The sequence below is a fragment of the Cynoglossus semilaevis genome, chromosome 1 (assembly GCF_000523025.1).
Source record: "Cynoglossus semilaevis isolate Cse_v1.0 chromosome 1, Cse_v1.0, whole genome shotgun sequence".
NCBI classification, from domain to species: domain Eukaryota; kingdom Metazoa; phylum Chordata; class Actinopteri; order Pleuronectiformes; family Cynoglossidae; genus Cynoglossus; species Cynoglossus semilaevis.
The window spans coordinates 33,269,366-33,289,800 of NC_024307.1; the positions used below are offsets into that span (position 1 = coordinate 33,269,366).

The following is a 20,435-nucleotide window of genomic DNA, read 5'->3' on the forward strand; positions in this document are numbered from 1 at the left end:
CATTGGTTTGTACAAATAGAAATATACATGTTATCAGGTTCTCGATAGTATTTCAATTCGCAGGAATGTGGGTCGGGGAGAGGTGGGGGGGCGTGAAAACATTTCTGTCCCCAAGGGGGGGCATGACAGAAAATAAATGAGAACCACGGGTTTAATCAAAGTACTCCAACCTACGGTGAATATATTAAGTGTATTCAGTGGCTACGAGTAAATATATATTTAACATTTCTAATGTAGCTCGATGTTCGAAGGGGAGTTCTCCTAAAGAACAACTCACTGAGGTGAGTCGTCTGTAGCTCCAGACTATATGAAATAACAATGAGAAAATATCCTACCTGCACAGAATTATTATTATCACTCCTACGGGTTCAACGACTACAAAAAGTGAAATTAATTTCAAAAAGTAGAGCACATGGGTACATTTGCCCGTAAACATGGTTTCGGAGTATTTTGGAAATGTGGGTTGCTCAGTAATTGTATCATTAAGAAAGTGAAAACAATTAAAGCCTTTTATGGTTTTGCAGTATTTTGGAAATGTGGATTGCTCAGTAATTATATTTGTTATTTGTGTTGAAGCCTGACAGATACAGGTTACATCATTACTAAAAGACATTTCAACAACAGCTGTAGACAACGTGACAAGTATGGAATAAATAAGATTGGACAGTTTTTAGAGGACAGTAATACCAACATACTACATGATACACAAATACTCTTTACAGGGCCAATGCAGATTGCTATTCAAGGCAGGCAGAGCTTGTGGATATGTTTGATGCACATAATGACATGCTAACGCCCCTGTAATCCTTCCTCACTTTACTGCCAATGACATCTTAAGTATTTGTAATTTGTTCCAGCTGTGCCGTATCCCAGCCATCATGGCCGTAGTGTGCTTTTCTTAATAACTTATTTCCCCCGTGCATCTTTTCACATTTCTTGAGCAGAGGCCAGAACCTGAAGCACAGCTTCGACATTGTCTTGGCTGTTGGGTGCCTGCACAGAGACACTCTTTGAATTTGCAGGGGGGACAAATTTGCATCACAGATCCACAGCATTAGCATATCTGCCCGTGTTTCCACACTCAGTCGCTCTTCGGCCTCATTTGCGACTACCTGCTCCGGCACTTTCATGTTTATTCATCTCCCCCGTCTCGCAAGACCTCTAATCGGATAACAAATCTCGGCACCATTAGCACATTCAAACAGGTGGGAACGAGCCTTAAAGCGCCGGTGAAACACAATCACGTCAAAATGTGAGAAATGGATGATAGGAGAGCAAGGGACAGCAAGTAAGAGGGAGGGGGGTTAAAAGGAGCACAAAGGGAGACAGTCCTATAAAAGACAAGAGAGTAGCGGTGCACATTTTATGACATTTTGTGTCAGTGAAAAAGCCAGTCTTTAAATTGCACCAACGTGAAGAGCGCAGACATCCATATCTGCCGCCTGCATCTAAATTAGGAAAGTGCTGCCCCCTCGTCTTACCTTCCTCCGCTACGGTTAGTGACTTTGATAAGTTTCTCAGTCTTGACAGCACTGGAGAACTTTGAGAGTAAAATCCAATACCGGACTAAAGCACTGCGACATTTGGAGAAATGACAGTCGTTCAGTGCGTGTGATACATACCATCATTTGTCCGTGCTTTAATTGACAGTAAAGCAACGTTAATTGAAGATGTTGTCGATGTGCGATGGCTTCACAAACTTGCTTTTTGAAAGTGATTTTTCCAACACCAAAAAAAAAAAAAGGTTTTCTATATATTGCTGGAACAGAAAGACAGATAACAGCAGGTGGATTTTTGTAATGACTGAGTGACTAATCCAAACGATGGGATATGGAAAAATATCAAATTTGTGATAGTAGTATTGGCATACTGTTTATAGAGATTGGGTGAGATATGGAGAGAGAGGAAAAAAGAGAGAGAGTGGGCCAGAGAGACAAACCAACAAAAACATGGAGCACAGTGGAATGTGGCTAATATTTAGTGTGGCTAATTTCAGTGCAGCTAACGTTATCCATTTTGAAACCTACATTGAACATAACAAAGTTGAAGTTGACATGGGTCAAAGGTCAAGATAAGCGGCACCAAAAGCAGGATGACTGTTACAGTGTCTTCCAAAATGACCAAAAATACGCTCTTTTTTTTTTCACCCATTCAAAATAAGCGCAATAAATAACAGTGACATGCATATTTGTGTTCAGCCGTCACAGATGGCTGCTTGCGTATTCAATCAAGTTTGAGAAAGTTAGGACAAAGTAAAGAAAAGAAAGCAACTTTACGTTTTATTAATTTCTAAATTACTTTGCCGTATTTGCTTAGATGAGCCATCTGTCTCTTGGGGAAGGAAAAAAAAAAAAAAAACGTAATCAAAACGTAACTCAAACACAACACATAAATACAAGCCAGAGAACTTAGCAGTGCAATACCATATGGTTCGTTTTATTTATCGGTTGTGAAGATAAATTAGAATAAAGAGAATAATTAGCATTTTTAATTTAGCCTTTAAAAAAAACGCTCTTTGCATTTTGCCCTGGTTTGAACCCGGCTGTTGTTCTGTGGAGACGGATCGACTACCTTTCACACGTAGCACCCTGCGTCTGTCACTTTCACAGGAAGTAGGGATAAGGATGACAACGGGAATAAAACCACATAATTATCATCATCTCTATTGGAATACACAATATGTCTTCCTGCTATTACCCTGCACTCTCTCTCTCTCTCTCTCTCACACACACACACACACATATAGCACCACAACACTCTCCTGCACACTGTTTGTTTGCAGGTTCCTCTCTCCGTAATTGCAGTGACATTTATATTTGCACCTGAAGCCTGGCTGCCAGTTTCCATTACCTGGAGCCAGACCTGAAAAGAGGCAGACTGAAGTGAATGCCATATGATTGGAATGAGCGCGTAACCAAATGGACCTGAAAGAGCGATTTTGAATGGAAGCCCGGCTGCACTCACGCTGACAGGGTCACCTACAAAGTGTCAGCGCGGCTCAGGGACTTGTTGTGTGTCACAAACATGTCCACGCGTACACTGCATTCAGCTCATACGAAAGTCAGATGATGGAGGCCACGTCTCGTACTCTCTGCCCCACCCTGTACATTTTATCGCGTTCTCATGGCTGATCGGGATGACTAAATATGTCACGCACATTCATTAAACATATTAGACTGTGGAACGTCATGTGTAAATCAAACAAGTATATTGGCGATATAAAGAGAGACAGCACCGAGCATGTGCCAAATGCCACTTCAGTCAGTGTGTGCGTCACATTGATGTCACAATTGAGGCAACGCTCTTCGCCGCCGCTGCACCTCGCCCTTTCTCCCATGTAGTTGAACAGGAATTCGAAAATTAACTGATTTATATCACCGGCCACATTGATGTCACAATTGAGGCAACGCTCAGCGCCGCCGCCGCACCTCGCCCTTTCTCCCATGTATTTGAACAGGAATTCGAAAAATTAACTAATTTATATCACCGTCCGGCGCGCTAACTTCCTAATTAGACAGCCTACTCCCGCCCCCTGGTGGTTGGCTGATTACTGGTTTGAGAAAGTGCCTATTTTCATATGCAGCAGAGCTCACTTTTTAAATAAATAAATAATATCACCAATGATCACTTGGATTTCATCGTGGCTGCCAAAAGCTTGATCATCATTGAAATGCAATTAATTGTGTAGGTGTGTTTTTTTTATTATTATTATTATTAGCGCAATTAGTGCAATAATAATAATCACCATAATTCTTCTTCTTCTTCTAGTAAAAGCTGCAGTGCAGGTTAAATTTAATTCTAGAGACAGGATTTTTGTTTTGTTTTTAGGACATAGCACAGGGAAAATAGTGTGAATTATGTCTGTACAACAATTTATTTATGTTTGAAAATGTATTATTTAGTGGCAGGGGCCAATGCTGTAACCACCCTTGAAAAAGAAAAAAAACTTTTTTTAAAGGTGGTTAGAGCATTGGCCCTCGCCACTAAATGATGCATTCAATGACAACTCATATGGCATATGCCAAGATATCTGTCACTAATCATAAATTTAAACAAAAAAAAAAATCAAAATAAAGTTTAGTTTTATTCCAAATGTATTTACAAATGATACCACTGTTCAATAAGAGTTTATTCACGTTTGATTTAAAGACATCCTCGAGAACATTAATACAAGGATATTATCTATCCTGAAATTGTGTGATTGAGTGCGAGTGATACTTTATTTTGAACAGGTAGTCTTGCCTTCACTGGACTTTCTCTTCTTTTTTTTCCACTGCTTTTCCATTAAATATTTATCCTGATGAGCTACCTTTGGCCGCCACCTGGTCAGGTCCGCCATCGCAGCTGTGTAGATCAGGAGTTGAAAAATAATGAATTAATGCTCTACTACATGTACACTGTGACACTTTTGGTTTAGCAACACTACGAGGAAAGTTAACAGTACCAACACAGCTTGTGCTCATTTTCCACTTTTCTCCCCTTATGTAATACGATATGATATAAATACTTCTTTTCCCAGGGGAGCCTTTAGGACAGGTACTGCACTAAGCTGTTTGTCTGTGCCCCTGGTTGTTTACATGACTAGGAGCTTTATCCAACGTTAACACTTTCCACAGCCTCCCTTTTTTCCCCCCACATGGGTCAATTACAGGGAGGATGATGGGCTGTCACAGCAGGGGCTTCAAGCATGTTGGTTTTGGGGGAAATTTGGAAGTGGCACGGCGTGGAAGAATTTATACAGGCTGGTAAAATTGACCGTACAGCGAAGGGTTGAGCTGGTGTATTTGTGACGATGCCGCATTCCCATGTTGTTCTCAGTCTTTGGTAGTGGAGCTGCTAATCTCACAAATCCTCCACGACATGAAAACCTCAGCACAGGGGAGTGTCATTACACTGCAGCACCAACTTCCTGCACTCCTCAGTGACTCCTCAACACACATCCATTAACATTTGCTGGACACAAACTTTCTAAACTTACCAGTTTTTTTTTTTTTTGCTTAAAAATGGAACAAAAGTTTATTTTTCTGCACAATTTTTTTGACAATGGGACAAGCTTTCAGCAGCACTTACACATTTTAGGATTGCTGTTTTACTGGCTCGGTTTTTTTTCTTACTCTTTGCATTTATTATCCCATAGTGACACCAATCGAACCCTTTAGGGAGAAAAAAATAATGTTTTTTTAAAGGTAGTAAAAAGTAAAAGAACCAGCGACTTAAAACTTCAAATTTGTAAAAAACAAATGTTATAAATGAATCACTTGAGCATATACTAGGTGTTGATGACTTTGCAATATCCATTTTATCAGTCTAGTGCTTGCCAAAGGTGAGGGGCGGGGGCCTCTAGAAGGCACTTAGCTGTTGAGGAGAGGGCACAAGGCCTATGTATACTAATATCAGTCTTATCTTGTTTTGTCCCTCATTAAAAAAATGCATTTATTTGAAGTATGGAGTCTTGAAGCCGTAGATATAAATGTGGCAGCCTGGGGGAATCCACAGTAGTCTGGAGAAACTGGAGAAACAGTTAAGGAACTACTTTCTTAGTCGAACAGACAACATTCGTTATTTAACATATGGGAACTTAACCCTGTGCAAAACCACAGTGAACAAACTCAAGGTTATTTAGCACAGTTAATTTTAGGCACATATATTAGCTGACTTATAAGCTATAACCAGGTGTGAGCACAATGTTTGACTCGCGGGTCACAATGGGTCCTAAAATTTGACAGGGGGGCCGGGTCAGGAGCAGATAGATGGATGCTAAGATAAATGACATGAAACAGTCATGCAAAAAGGCAAAAATGCTAAAATGCTTTTAGCATTTTCTACACCACCTATTGGGGAAACGCGGGCATTGCAGGGGAAAGACAGAAGTATAATGATAATTTCTTTCGAGTTTGTCGGTGCGGATTAAAAAGCCAAACGGGCCATATCAACTGATTTTTCTGGCTGCATTTTTGATATTCCCTCTGACCTGGAGCATCGGAGATCACTGACATACATAAAATTTCCCAAGCATAATTATAAGTAATGCGAGTTTAATTCGATGTGAATTTGGAGCTGCGCTTGAGCACCAGCTCCAATGAGAGAGAATCCAAAGCTTTTTACCCTTTTGTCCTGATAACAGTACGTCAGATATGATCGCCCAGAGCAGCAGACAATTTCAACTTCAGGATCAAGTCAGATGTCCTCTAGATTTCCACTCAGACTGCAGGGACATCTGCAGGCTGAACTCACTGTAATTTGCTACACTTGCAGCTTTAAGACCTTGGACTGGCTATAACCAAAGACATTGGCTGTGGTAACATGTGGCTGTGTAAGTAAATATAACAGGAACAGTACAATACTGAGGTTCGTTTCAGCAAAGTTTTGGCGAATCTGAATAACAATATCCAGTACATAGCATAGTACAGTGGTGTCAAACATATGGCCCGCAGGGCAAAACTGGCCCACTAGGGCAATTCAATATGTCCCGCTTGATGAATGTTGAAAAGTTGAAAGTGAAAAAATGCACCAACACTAACATGTCAGTGATGTTTTGTCAAATATTTAATTAAATATATTTGCATGAAAACGAAGGGGAAAAACATGGACTTATTGTTGTTTATAGGTAATTATGTTATGATTGTACTGGTGTTGCCCCACTGACATCTAATCAGGCTGTATGTGGCCCCTGAACTAAAATAGGTTTGACATCCCTGGCATAGTACAATACAAAAAAGTGTGGGAGGGTGAGGAAATTCTAATGTGAGTCATTGCAAGCACACAGGCAGCCACAGGAGGCGCTATTAAGTATGTTGTTGCAATTCACAGGTTGCCAGATGGGAGATGCCATTGGGGATATGTGGTTCCTCTGGGAATTAACTAAACACTACATTATGGCTCCACACACTCTTGTATATAATAGAGATTATAGGCAAACGTATACACTGATCATGTGACTTGTGACTAACATGATTCCTGCTCTACACAGGCCACGGAAGGTGAAACGTTGCTGTGTTTTGCTTTGCATGCCTATTAGAACATTGCCCAAAAAGGTCATAGTTCAATGTCATATCTTCAAGAGTCTGTAATTCTCTGTCTTCTCCCTCAATGTATTTATGATCTTTCCTGTTCTCATCTTTTCCTCCTTCCAGGGATGATATTATAGTTGTTGTTTTTTTTAAAGCTCTCTCTAGATACCAGAACTGTCAGCGCAATCTGTTCTTCTTTGTTCTGTGTTCTTCCCCCCAGATCAAACCAGTTGAACTCTTTATTGTTTGATGATATATACGACTACCTTGAATTCAGTTCACTGACTTAATTTGTAGTAACCGTTCTCTTTTGCAGTGCTGTGTTTGGATTTGTCTAACGTAAACCACAGGAGCCCCTTTGAATGACACGTGGGGAAATGTTGCACCTTTGGAATTCAAAACGACACTATTGACCACGCTCCCTACTAAAAAAAACAAACAAACGAACAAACAACAAAAAAAAACAAAAAAAAAAAACAACCCAAACCAACTTTTTAAAAACTAGAACTAGAATACTACTCTCTGCCAGCAGGCCTGCTGACCAGGTTAGCCTTCCATTAGATACGAATCCTGATGATTTACTTCACTCCCTCCCCCTCTCCTCAAAACTACCCACAACCCCCGCCCCCTTGGTGGACATTAACGCTAACTCTTGTCTCTTTTACTAACAATGAGCCTTACAATTCTTCTGATTCAAATCTTCTCATTGGTGTGTTTTCTTTTTCCCTTACCTCTTATGATTTCGACGACTAACACTGTGTCATTCACGGAATGTGAACCATCTGTTTTCTCTACTTAACTCTGCAGCCTGCATACTAACAATTGTATTGTTATCCTTTTATTCCTTTTTGTTTTTCTGCCTTTTTTTGTAGAGTACGTAGAACAGTTGCTTTCTTTATTTCTTTATTTGGACTTTTTTTCTACGTTAGCTTGATAAAAAAGATATATATTGATAATATTTTACTCTATTAGAACTATATATTGTCTTTTTTTTTTAACCAATATGAAGTTGCTGACACAAAGGCAAAGCCGTCTTTTTTTTTTTTCTCCCCCACAGTTGGGGTTGAGCTGTGTTTTCCTTGAGTTTAAGAGATGTCATTTTATTTTTTTCCTTCCCCTCCCCCTGTTTTCTCCTGAAGCACGCAGGCATTGGACACGCTATGGTAAACAAACTGCATTATATGGTAGATATCATTCTAATTGTCTTACACTTTGGTTTGCCCTGGATTTTCCGTTACTTCTTTCTATTCTGTTTGCTTTACTGAAAATTCAAATCGCCATCAAGGTAGCTAAGAAACTCCACCTCTCTGTCTCTTTTTTTTCTTCTCTCTAAATATGTGTTTTTGCTTATTCTACCATTCACTTTTACCCTTTAAAAACACTTCACATCCAAAGAGGTCTGCCCAAAATTTAACATAAATTATTTTTTTTATATATAATTTTTTTAATGTTTTTTTCTTGTAACGTTAAACAACATATATCCGTATGAAGAAATAAGGAATCTTAAAGCAAAATGTTGCACTAAAATGAACATTAGACCAACTTTTTTGTTTCATTTTTATAAATTGGTTTCATTTTGATTTCTTTATTAATCAATTGTTTGAGGTGAGCGCACGCAGCAGATTACTCAACCAACACGGTAATGTAGCCGCTCCAGTGAAAAGAAGTCAAAAAGTAAAATTTAAATGTCGAGAACAGGAGAAGAAGCTCACACAATCACAAGCTAAAGCTAACATTTTGTTCGCTTGGAAGTACTCAGTTGTGAGCCCAAAAAGCTCCAAGCTCGTCATATGTAATATACGTAACTGTGAGTTCCACCACAAAGTCTGAACAAACATGCCCAGTTCTAAAAGGCTAATGACATGTCAACAACGTTTATTTTACCAGAGCAGTTTCAAGGAATGTCATTCTACGTTAGCAGCGTGCTAGGGGCTAACCCCGAGGCAGCAATCAGTTTTATCAAGGAATGTCATTCTACGTTAGCAGCCTGCTAGGGGCTAACCCCGAGGCAGCAAGTCATTTTTGATGTCCATAGTTATTCCAACCACTCCGTGGATAAGCACAGATTATACGGAGCTATTGCAGTTTTTGGGTAACATTTCAAAATGATTTAGTTTTTTTTTTTTTTTTTTGTGAAGAACACTTTACTTTTTACATTAGTTGTCAATTGAGGAAATTAAAATCAGCAAACCTCGGTAGCAGCAAGTCACAGACCTAGCTTCTCAGACCTCCTTCTGGGCAGTTTCTCCCTTCTTTAGATACTTATACTAGTTTCATTAACTTCAGGGCTCACAAGCTCACACAAAAAGTGCAGACGGAGCCTCATTCTTAGGAACAAAACGGTTCTTGTTCTTTTAAAGAAGTGCAGATGCAGCAACTGTGTACTTTAAGCTGCTGTCCCACTCTGGGGCTTTCGTCGTTATGGCTGTACGAACCTTAATCCTGTTCGTACACAGTGGCGGACCACGCTACAACGTTCACACGTAGTTGTTATCAGCCTGACTTGTTTTCACTGGACCTTTCCGATCAATACGCGCAGTGCTCTGCCCATTGATGCAGACCGTAATTGGAAAGTGCCTGAGTAAATCTGGACTGCGTGCAATCGACCCGTCATTAACACTAACACTAACTTATATTTCTTATACTTTACTGGCCTCGCACCTTGCATGGAGAGATGTAAACCCTAACCCTCCCAGTCTCTCTCTTTGTTTTTCCTCTGCCTTTACTATTGAATGCATTGAGTATATATGTATATGTATATATTATAGCTAACATATATACATACATATATCAACTGTCCTAATATAACTAATTTAACCATTTAACATGTAAAACGCACCCTTTCTAAAAAAAATATATTTGATTTTTTTTTTTTTTTACGTACTAAAATGAATAATGACCTCACACTTGTTCAAAAAAGTGGGAAACATTTAAGAGGAGAGACAGATTTTTGTGTTCTCGGTGAATAAATATGAAAAAATAAAAATAAAATAAAACCATTTAATCGTAAATGGATCTTGGTGGGGTTAAGCATTTTTTAAGATTTACAAACATTTTATTTATTTTTTAGGTTTATTTTAAGCTACATTGATGTTTGAAATTTAGACCAGGGTGTAGTAGAAGAATTAAAAGCTTCAATTCACCGAGACAGACTTCTCTTCTCTCCTCCTAGTTTCCCTATTCTTTAAAAACCCTCTCATTTCATTGAAGTTCAACTGTGACTGGTGACAATGTTTTTCGTTGGCATTTCCACCACCACACTGACAGAATGCAGTGGTCGTACTTTCCTGCATGCTTCTGTTGGCAAGAACATCTTCATATCAGCATCCCTCAGGGGCTGTAAAGCTCCAGCCCAGCACGTGTCGCTCTGCTGGACACAAATAAACTTGCACGTTTTTTGTTTTTTTCTTTTGCATTTCCGTCCATTTAAAAAAAAAAGATAAAGATTGTAATGATGCTCCATATTTTTCCATTCCCATGTAAAAAAAAAAGATAAAGATTGTAATGACGCTCCATATTTTTCCATTCCCTGTTGCCGTGAGTTGCACTTCTATATTTACGTCCAGTCTTTACATTTCCGTCCTACCAGATGATTCCTGTCTTTGGTTCTATTTGTGTCAAATTGAAGTCCTTTTTCATCATCACATATCCTTCCTCCATTTATTTTTCCCTTGTTAAGTGCATGGCTTTCGTGTGTCACCGTGTCTGCTTGGATGGATTCCATTTTTTGTTCTCTTTAACCAAAACGACTTGTGACATTCAGTCGGAATCTGGATCTGGTTCGAGCAATCTAATTGCAGAGGACTTTTAAAGGATCCTCACCCACTTCTATCATGTTTGACTAAATTTACTAAAACGGTGTTACTAATCAACTGTTTGAATCAAATCTTTGTCGTAACAGTACTAACAACCATTTTTGTGTCTGACTTTCCCTCACTTCCAAAAGTACTAACCGATTCCGTTCACCCTCCAATCCCTTGTAAATACAGAAGAGCTCAAAACCTCCCCTTCCTCTTCTTTCTCCCAACCTTCCAACAACAACAAAAAAAAAAAATCAGCAGAACAGCACCTTTACTCCCAACCCTGTTCTTTCTCAATTAGGAACATGGCACAGTTCCAAACCTTTTAATTTACCCTTCGTAATCGCATCATTTTGATTAATTAAGTCATCATTTTAAAATACAAATTGCCCCGTCGGTGAAATTTGAAGAGCTGCCAGACACCTATTTAACCCAATTGCTGGAGAAGAGTTATTTCCTCCTCCTTTCATGTGGATACTTACTTTGAGCTGCTCTTGCTTTCTCTGATGTACGGAAATAAAATAAATCAGTAAATAATAACATTGTTTTTCCCTTAAAAGAAAATAATCCGATGTAGTGTCGACGAGGGTAAGTGATGCATAGCCAAGGTAAGGTCAATACCGCCTCTCTGCATGGATTACGTTGCTAATGTATGACCGTACTGATGTACTCTGACAGAATGATGCCATTTGAGTCACAAAATGCTGAGGCGGTACAAAGCCTACATGCTCGTGAATGCTCTCAAGACTGGATGATGATGTGCGCTCCCAACCGGAGGAGATTTAAATGTTTGGGTGAAGTCAGTGAAGGCGGCGCTATGGTTTATTTAAAAAGCACTTTGACTGATGTGGATTTTATTACCTCAAAAAAAAAAAAAAAAAAAATCATATATTTTGGTATTATGCCCAGAACATTGTCATTTATATATGTCATTCCTGTAATGCTGGTGCACAGCTTCGCTTATGTGCACATAGATAAGATTTATTATGTGTAATTTATACAGCAAAGACTTCATAACGGTTGTGGTGTTTGACGAGAACTATTCTCTTCACTCGAGTCAATGAGGCTTCAGATTTACAGTGCAAGCTTAGCCAGTGCGATCCAGAGCGAGATTCTTCACCAGTGTCCTGAAATGGTCAACGAGCCAGTGACATATTAGCTGAAGTGCCGGACCTTCAGAGAACCTGCGTATTGAACGAATCCAGTTCATGTTAGGACCTATAACGGAAGCTTTATTGTTCTCCAGGTAGTTGTTGGTTTATGAGGAACAAGCGCACAAGTGAGGATATTGATTGAATCCAATGGGGTTATAAACATTAAAGAAATGGTTTTCCCAACGTGGGGCCATCTGGGAAGTCGGCTGGATAGCATGTTAGTGGATAAAAAAATATATATATTAACTGCCAATTTGAAGACCAATATCTGTAGACAATTGTTTAGGGAATTTACAACATAGGTGTTACAGACAATTGTTTAGGGAATTTATAACATAGGTGTTAGGTTACAGTGGTTCCCAAAAGCTTTTCTGCGGCTCCCCCTCCTTTTGTAACTGGGACACTTTATTGAGAATAATCTAATTCCTACAAAACTGTATTTCCTAAATAAACACAGAAATATTAATTCAAAACGAACACTTTTATTGATTGATTTACTTATTTATTTTTTCAGATTGACATTGAACACATTTTCTGTCCATGCGCTTATCATCGCTTGTGTCAGATCGGCCTCTTCAAGCACAGGGCAGTAAGCAAGGCTACAGCTGACAGCCTGACTAACACACTTATTGTACCAAATTAATTGCAAGTGACAGTAGATTAATTAATATCGCTGAAGACAAGGATGCATTTGACAGGCGCTCGACAAGACACACGTCACACACTCATACAAATATTCTATCAGTTCACAGATTTGGGGTTATGAATTATTATAGTATGTATCTTAATTGAGCATGACTAATACTAATTAATTACAATTATGACAATTCTGAAATAATCATTATTAATCAATAACAACCTTAAACATTGCAGTGCCTCAAATACATAAAATATTAATATTAAAATTGTAGTATCCTGCTGCTCCTTCAATTGCAATAGCTCTGCAACCTTAAGGGCCAGCCCCCTACTTTGGGAACCACTGTGGACTTTCACATTCTATCTTTAGCCTGATTCTTATTGTGTCTGTGAGTCTTGGAGTGTTCTCATTTAACCAGATCATTTCTGCCAGTGTGAGTTCCTGATAAGCCTTACCTGTGACCAGGTCATCGCTGGTGATCGTCTCCTAATGGATCACATCAGTGTCTAGCTTGTTCGTCTAATGACCTTAGATCATGAGTTCAAGCTGCTTCTCGTTAATCATCACTCGTTTTCTGATTTTTTTTTTTTTCTAACGTTCTTGCGCTCAGCTGATGTCAGTCAGCACCGCATTTCCTGCCAGAAGTCTTGCTTCACTGTTTACTAGTCTTACAAAGTGTAAAGTGATGCATGTGTTTGTTATATCAGTTCATGAACGTGTGCATTTGGTTCAAGCAGAGTCTTCTCATTTCAGTACAAAGCTGCCTGAGAGCGAATGTTTTTTTTTTAATCTAATATGAATATACTTTTAAGATTTCTGTTGTTCTGCCGTAATGCCCTGAATACTTTACATTGGATGTTTTGTTGATGTTGTTATATCATTGGAGTGGGTTTTTGAAAAAAAGCTAAATAAGAAAAGTGGTTTAAAATATATCAATAATTAAACACAAGCAACCTAATAGGTGTCTGGCAGCCAAATAGTCAATAGAGACCCACCCCCCGGGTAACCTTGTAAGGCCTAAGCTCTGTCTTCGACAACGGTCTGTCTGAAATATCTGTTTACTTGAACTTTATTAAACATTTTACTTTCAGAGCCTTTGGAGAGGCTTTGTCTGAGTCTAATGTTGTAGCTTGCGGACTGAAACTGAAGCCAAACATCACCCCCTGTTTATTTCTTTTGCAAGGCTTAAGCTCCGTTTTCCCTGGCCAAATCATGAATTAAATAACTTGTTCGACGATTTACCCAAACACCTGCCCTCTCAAATGTTTCCACTCCCAGCAAGTAGCCACAGCAGACATAAAAATGTGTTGCCCTGATAAAAAGGGAAGTACGTCCAAAAGCAAAATGGAATATGATTAATGAAAAATTGGGGAAAGACAGTAATCCAAAAAAAATAAATAAATAAAAGACAGAAGAAGCGTTCAGCTGGGGCAACAGATCTTTTGATGCAGTTCCTAAGATAATTGCCACAAAAGTGGACCTCACCAAATAAAGTACTAATAGCAGTCTGCACAGAATAGACAGGTTTGCGCCCTAGTAAAACGTAGCACAGTCTTAGCTTTAAAAAAAAGATTATTAATCCTACGTAGACCTAACCTGGATCACCAGATTACGCAAAATGACATTACAACAGACATGAATAGGAAATTGAAAATAGACACTGGCTGGAATTACAAAAAGCAAACAGGTGACAGTAAACAGATGGCCGAGGTTCCCCACGGTGCTGTATTTGTGCCCTGTATGTTGATGTAGATAAAACAGATGTTGAGTCAGCGGCAGGAGAGCTTTTCTCCAGCCCGGGTCGTCTCAGTGAGGATAATCACGCTATAAATTGGTCACTAACTGCAGATTCCTCCATTTCCGTCAAACCTCTTTATTTGGCAGGGCGCTTTTATAGCTTTTTTTTGCCAACAACGAATACAGCAACAATGTAATCTGTTTGGATTTTGAGATATTTTGCAGAGATGATCATTTAACGCTGAATATCACTTTAAGTAAATGGATCTCATTTTAGCCTTCTCTCTTTAATCGATTCAAAGTGATATTCCTAACCTTTCAAGTGTCTCTGCAAAGCTGCTGTAATTCAGATAACACCAGTGTTGTTAGATTAACTGAACTGATGAAAGGTTACTGTAGCATTATGTGTGCAACGATAAAATACCTTAGATAAAAATGCACCAATTACCACCACATCTGGTGCATTTTGATGTCATTTTGTAGTTTTCTTTAGGAGAACATATCACAGGATATAAATGGCAGTCCCAGATAGCCTTTTTGTCTTATGTAGGAACATGATGAATATCTATAATAACATCAATAACATCAATAAATATCTCTGCAATTTAATCTTGCATTTAATATCATAACATAATATGTGATTGACCAAAAAGCGCTGGTCCAGTGGATTATCTTAGCAACTGCACTCAAGAGTAACTGCAACCAGTCTGACATTAAAACATTAAAAACAACAAACAGAACATGTACTGACATAATACTGACCTTTTAACCCCTGTTCTGTTTCCTCCTCATTTTTCTAATTTCTCCTCCTTGTGGTCACTCCCTGCTCTTTCTCCTTCTTCCCGTCTCTTCATCTATCTCTTTCGGGCCATGCCTACACCAGGTGACGATCTCAGTGGACGGTATACTCACCACCACTGGTTACACCCAGGAGGACTACACCATGCTGGGCTCCGATGACTTCTTCTACATCGGGGGAAGCCCCAACACTGCTGACCTACCTGGTTCACCGGTCAGCAACAACTTCATGGGCTGCCTCAAAGATGTGAGTTGCTCTGTGGGACTTTGCATCAACAATGTTTTGCAACATTAGGCAGTATGTGTAAAATCACGAGAGTGAGCAGAATCAGAGGCAAGTCTAGAAAGAGATAGTCCTAGGACAAAAGGTGATCTCTGAAGAGCTGAGTCTTCAAGACTTTCTTGAAGATAGGAAGGGATGCCCTTATTCTGGTACTGCTCAGTAGGTCATTCCACAAGCGTAGGACTATCCCAACATCTTTCTATGATATAATTGGTAGACCAAGGCTTTAAACATAGGTGGATTGATAGATATGTTTGATGAGAAATGTTAAAGTTGAGTGTGGAAATCTGAATCTTGAATTATGGATCAAAAATACTTTTTTGGTGTGATAGAAGTAGTTTTCTCAAACTTTTTTTGGTCATTTTTTGGGGTGAGCTGGACAAGTAGCTGGACCACCTGTCCCCCGTTTATAGAACTAACATGAAATAATGTGACGTTTTATAATGGAAAGTAAAGGAAAGTGATACAGCACACCACTGCACACAACCAAATGACCTCTGCTTTTAACCCATCACCAAAGTGAACAGTGGGCAGCTTTAAGAGCTCGGGGAGCAGAACCTAAAACCTTCCAGACCCAAGTCCGCTTTCTTAACCACTAAGCCACCACTGCCCCATAATGAATGAAAATCAATAAAACCACCTGTCATGTCTCCGCTCCCCGCCACTGGGCCCCGCCCCACACTTTGAGAAACACCCAAATAAAGTCACAAAAACTTAGTGTGTGAACAAACATGTGGTTTGTGAACATCATGACATCCTCATTTTAGAAAGCCTCCTAACAACAGTTCTTATTTATTCTATCACTTTTGAGAATCGTCACTGTGTGCTGAAGTGGCATTTCCTCCGTCTCTTTTGAACCACACTCTCCACGCAGACCTCCAGCTGGTTGACACAGAGTTCCAAATTTATACAGATGTGTTACGAGACAGATGCTGTATTTATAGAGCTTATATAGAGAATTGTTCCTTTCTAAAACTTTTATTATAAACTTCAACTTCCAGCAGTACTTTCATGTATGGCTTAACAAGCTGCCAAGAGGACCAGTCATTACCTTGAGTATCTTGCCTTTGTAAATTTAATGGCTTGTATAGAGGCAACGCATCACGGTGCTGTTGCGTTTTCTTACCAAACTCCTCTGATTGAATAAGTAATTACTTTTGCAATCACATTAAATGGATCGCACAGTAATCGCCCCATCTCTAACTTAATTATGTCTGTTGAATTACATTTTGATTATTCAGGTTGCTGGAAGGTTCCCCACTGGGTCTTAAACTTCCCAGGGAATTTACTACCACTTCCTCCCCTTGCTCTCTCTGATTCTCTTATCAAGACGAGGCTGGATTTACAGAAAATGTACAGAGCTAGCACTGGGAAACTGGAAGGCAACGCAAATGGGAGTAAAATATGGAATGAAAAATGCTTAAAGCAGGAAATAGAGGTGGAAATGGAAAATCCTAGCAGATGGTGAAGATCGGTGTTTGTTCAGACTGAGTCTTCTGTGAATCAGTGCTGTGGAAATGTTAGAGAAGGCACCAAGTAAAAATGGTCACCAGGAAATGCAGCAAATGAATCGATGATAAAAAAAAAAAGTTTTCAAAATGTACTTAAAGAAATAAATTTGGAAATACTGTTAGTAGCGTGATCTAAGAATATTTTCAAGCAAACTCTTGAAAAGAATAATAAATAAACCACCAATGACCCCAATGGGATGCCAAACTTCTGTACAAACAAAACCACCAATGACCCCAATGGGATGCCGAACTTCTGTACAAAAATACATAGCAATAATAAATAAACCACCAATGACCCCAGTGGGATGCCGAACTTCTGTACAAAACATAGTACATACATACATACATAGTATGTGTCTGACCGGTGCACAGCTGGTCTGTTAGCGCACTAGGTCATGAAATCGGCTTGTTTGCAAGAACAAGTATTCAATGTGCATCAGTTACCATTTTTCCGTATATAGTGGGTCTTCGGTTTATGTCATCCTCAACTTACAGCATCATGACTTCTTGTCTCCACACCCTATCTATACATTTATTTGAAAAGTCTTGCTCCATTTTTGACGAGGAAGACGGCTAGGTTTAAGGTGGTATGCCAATTTTTTTCTTAATCTTTTTGCCTTCCACATTATGGTTCGCCAATTTTTTTCTTAATCTTTTTGCCTTCCACGGTTCACATTATGGTTACCTATAGCTAAGCTTCATTGTCTGCTTTTTTTAAATTATTTTTCTTCTTTTTTTTTTTAATGTAGCTGTGGTCAGGCTCTCATGAATGGAGGAAAGTGTAGAGGACAGTGAGTGGTCAGGGGGTAGACACTGGCATATTTCATCCAGAGCGAGTTTATTGGCACAGCTCAGATCTTCAGTGGCGCTATGGTCCGGGGCAAAGCTTTCATGCTGCCACCGTGGTCGAGTGTTTTTGATATGCTTGTCCAACAGCCTCTGGGCGTCACAGATCCAAAGGAAGGACACAGCAGAAGGAGGGGTAAAAAAAAGACACCAAAGGAGGAGCAGGAGCTCTATGAAGTTTTATGTCCTGCATGTGTGTACGAGCATTAAAGTAACCCACATGCTATGATCACACCATCTGTGATGTGTGGGTTTCGGAGACCAGGTAATAGTGTAGTGTATCATACAGTCTCTCTGCTGCTCCCCTCAGTCATTTCTCACCCGTCTCACAGCCTGCACTTCTCCGTTCGTCCCGTAGACAGTGACCTTGCTATCACCTCCTTCGCACCTCTCCATCTATCTCTGCCTGTCAGTCTCTCTCTCACTATCTCAGTCTCACATAAAAAAACAAAACAAAAACAGCTTGAAGTCCTTTCATCATTTTTCTCCACCTTTCTCTTTCACAGCTCCTTTTCTCAGGGGCAGTTTTGTGTAATTAAGTCCATGATAGCACGGAGTACACCAGCTTTGCCACTCTGATGGCCAAATTAAAAATTGATTTCTTCTTCTATGTCCATGCACCGGATGAATGCCCTCAGCCTTCTTTTCGCGGTCACTCACTTTCCCTTTTTTCACCCCTCTAACTTCATCTTGATGCTCTTCCTGTCCCACCTTTGTTGTGTGACATTTTTAAAGAGTTCAGCGATCTTCTGACAACTCCAACATTTTATCTTTTAAGGTTACGTTTATTTTTACCCAGTCTACTATATACGTGTTTGGGAAAATAAAGTGTGGACGCAATCAAAAACTGGCAAAAAAATCTGTCAAATTTTGTATGTAATTATGTTAAGAATGGTGAAATACTTCGTTTACTTCAACAATGATGATCAATAATTCAGAAATTAGAGACATTTATTCGACTTACTCTACATTTGGAACCCAAACAGATTTCAAATCTTTTAAAAGAATCGTTGAAAAGAAAAGTCATCAAGATGTTTGGAGTTGTGATGCTAAACAACCTCAATAAAAATGTTTATATTTATTATCAGCAAGGTTTTTCAGTAAGTAGTTTGGGTTGTTGGGTAACCTTTAGACTAAACCTTCAGCCTCCAGACTTTATATAGCAAACATTACAAAGTAACTGTATATACTGTACATACAGATGTGTGGTCTTTATAAATTAGTCAAGGATTTTCAAACAAAGCCTTGTCATTCGGGTTGTTTGGCGTACATACAAAGACAACATTAAAAGACTAGACTAGATTAAAATTGGAGTGTTGCAGCATCGCAGGGCACAAGACTTTGTTAAAGTCTAGTGAATGCCAAAATATACAGTGCAGAAGAATATAATACAGTGTGTAAGAACGAAAAAACACAGAGAAATGGACAGATCTACTGCGACCGGCTACCACTTGTGCGGCACCATCTTGGACATCTTGGGGAATATAGCGTTCCTCTCTTCCCTCCATTACCCAATCAGACAACGTTCCTCTCTTCCCTCCATTACCCAATGTTCTTCTTCTTGTCTGTCTTCTGACAGTTGATGTAGGTTTGAAATATATGGCTTGATCAAAGTCAGGTTTGGGTATTTGTGCAATCAGAAACCATGGCTATATTTCTGTGACACAGGGCATTTCTATTTAATTTCTAGAGAGCAAAGAGACAGAAATTGTTACTTTTACTGATTTCTTCAGTGCTTTCACTCCGTCTTCCTTAATATTCTCATGTCAAGGTGTCTTGTAAAACCAATAAGCAAGGCTGATTTTCTGTAGAAGCCAAGAGGTGTTCAATACCAAAAATAACATACTTTCATAACAGCTCCCTCCACTGGCGGCCTTTTCTTTCCACCTCCGACCTCTGTCTTTTATAACACCTTAATCCAGGGGAGCTCGTGCTTTATCGGCTGCCAGTTTTTAGTGTCATTGTGGCTAATTACCAGGACTAATCTCCTCTAATGACGACATTATGAAGTGCACGGTCCATGTGACGGTGAGGCCAAAGCACAGCACATCCAAATGAGGCTTAGGTTTTAGGAATAAGCCACACTTTTGTTGATGTTGAGTCTGTGCCTGTGCGTGCTATGTGATATTTGAGGGAGAAAATGTGACTCGAACGTGTGTAAAACCTCAACTCAACTGCGTTACACCAGTACCTGGAGGACATCCCTTTACAACCGTGTCTACTGAGTGTTTGAACAAATAAAAGGCAAAGAAGAACTATGAAGGATGGAGATTTTTTTACTTTGCTGTTAGCACATAATCCATTATGAGTGCACACAGAGAGTACACTTTGAGCTGAGACAATGGAGCTGTATTTCATCAAAGCCTTTTGGAGCTATTTGCATTAAAGCTGTAGGCAGCACACATTTCTCCCCATGTCTGAAATTCCCCCTGGAGCCATTTATCTCCTCTCATTTATTGCGCATTTATCCTGACATCTCAGCTACAGTTTTTGAAAAACGCACACTTCATGGATTTGACCGTGAGCTGAGCGTTCCTGGCTGATCACAGACTGAAGCTTTCAAACTTTGTACCCACATAACCTTGCAGTTTTCAGCAAAACAAATGCATGCGTTTTGTCAGCCTGCCGTAATGCTTGAATGATAACAAGCCTCCAGTCA

The 20,435-nt window shown here is 39.4% G+C and overlaps 1 protein-coding gene across 6 annotated transcripts in view; it reads left to right on the forward strand.

Annotated features, from left to right (window-relative positions):
- The window catches only part of nrxn2b (neurexin 2b), a 572,664-nt gene that overhangs the window by 259,040 nt on the left and 293,189 nt on the right, over positions 1 to 20,435 (forward strand). For 5 of the 6 annotated variants that reach the window (XM_017033577.2, XM_025054502.1, XM_025054515.1 and 2 more), the window contains exons 6-7: positions 8,150 to 8,173; positions 15,222 to 15,383. In XM_017033577.2, coding sequence (XP_016889066.1) covers positions 8,150 to 8,173; positions 15,222 to 15,383 — 186 coding nt within the window. The remainder of the gene's footprint in view (positions 1 to 8,149; positions 8,174 to 15,221; positions 15,384 to 20,435) is intronic. The other variant, XM_025054504.1, reaches the window with a different exon arrangement.